General features: G+C 45.4%; 2 protein-coding genes; one reads left to right on the top strand and one right to left on the bottom strand.

Annotated features, from left to right (window-relative positions):
• Positions 1-280, top strand: part of GSTUM_00002469001 (uncharacterized protein) — a 3,893-nt gene extending 3,613 nt beyond the window's left edge. Inside the window, exon 4 of the mRNA XM_002836232.2 lies at positions 1-280. This exon is cut by the window's left edge and continues 2,808 nt beyond it.
• Positions 281-325: 45 nt separating this feature from the next.
• The window catches only part of GSTUM_00002470001 (uncharacterized protein), a 3,708-nt gene continuing 2,544 nt past the window's right edge, over positions 326-1,489 (bottom strand). Inside the window, exons 7-9 of the mRNA XM_002836233.2 lie at positions 1,359-1,478; positions 672-1,291; positions 326-605 (exon numbers count right to left, since the gene is read on the bottom strand). Of these exons, the coding sequence (XP_002836279.1) occupies positions 588-605; positions 672-1,291; positions 1,359-1,478 (758 nt within the window). The 3' untranslated portion in view covers positions 326-587.

Consider the following 1,489-nt stretch of genomic DNA (forward strand, 5'->3'; position numbering starts at 1 on the left):
TTGGCGCCTTTATGAGTTCATGCGAGGGCGTCCCTGTATGTCCCTATATGAGCTGAGGAAGTTGGGCCAAGTATTATTATAGGCTAGGACGGAGGGGAAGCGGTGAAGTGGGTAGTGGTGTTTCATTCCAGGTTTATCCTACGGGACTCAACTGGGTGGGCCTAAAATTCCGGCGCACCGCTGTTATATCAAGGCCGCAGGGGGAAGTGGGGACCTTGGCGGAATCATTTGAAGCCTTCTGGTGAGGCCCGTTTATATATTAAGACATACTCCATTTTGATACACAAGCTATCACTCGGGAGGCTAAGGCTTCAAGACTAGTAAATTACACAGGCTACAAAACACAATCTTTTATGACATGACAGGTGGCATCCACCCACCCATACAGCACTGAACACCCCGCCAATTCCCGAAAACAAAACACAGACATGAAATTGAACCTATGAACAAATAGAGGAAATTACTATATTTTTTGCTGCTTTTTTATTTCATTATTTCCCGCTTTTTTCCTAGCACACTAACTTTCTAGTAACATTTTGATGCGCCAACCCGCCAACCATTTCCCCGAGCCCCCCAATCTAACAAATTTATATTCTCCAGGTAGGCTATTAAGTCAATGTTAGCCCACGCACAGTCTATATGCTCTGGGATGATGTGTTGCATCTACTTACCAGCCAATTCAAATACTTGTACTGTTCTGATGAGCCCGTCATACCAAACGAGATTGGAATAAAGAGCACAAAAACGCCGGTGATAGCCACATAGGCCACACCATATACAGCCAACTTTGCTGTCTTGGGCAACTTATTGGTGAGATGATTAAAAAGAAACCCAAATACCAAGATCGCAAAATAAAGAGCAGGGTAGTAATGATGAACATATGTTACTCTCGCCATGGCGATAAAAGGAACATAGTGGAAGACCCAACCGATAAGAGGGTATATTCCTGCGGCGCGAATGTGATCAATTCCCTCGCCATCCAGATCGTTATATCCACGCTGCCACCGGATGAGGTATAAAAGGACCAAAAGTGAGAATAGGGGGAGTGCCAGAGTCGATCCCCAGTACACCATAGGGTTTCCCAAAAGGAAGTATTTAACGATACCATCATCCCAGCTGCACATCCTCAACCCAACGTGAAGAATCGGCCATTGCCAGTAAGCAGATGCCAGGTCGTCTTGCTTGTCGGGATCTGGAACCAAAGCGTTGTTGGAGGTCATCATAGCAACATTCAAGTGAATGAAATCACGAAGAAACGGCGATCTGAATGCCTTGACATCCGCATTTGGAACTGTTACAAGAAACGTTAAACCCACCCCAAGAGTTGATAATACCGAAACGAAAGGGTTCGAACTTACGCTTTTCATTCCAATGGCTCTCGACGTTCCAGTGGGTAAAAACATCCCTTGGGTTATTCTTCTTGGTACAAGTAACCTCAATCTGCTTGAAACCCCACTGAGGCAGATTGACATTTCCCGCTCTGAGGTAA

The sequence above is a fragment of the Tuber melanosporum genome, assembly GCF_000151645.1.
Source record: "Tuber melanosporum whole genome shotgun sequence assembly, scaffold_136, strain Mel28".
Taxonomy (NCBI): domain Eukaryota; kingdom Fungi; phylum Ascomycota; class Pezizomycetes; order Pezizales; family Tuberaceae; genus Tuber; species Tuber melanosporum.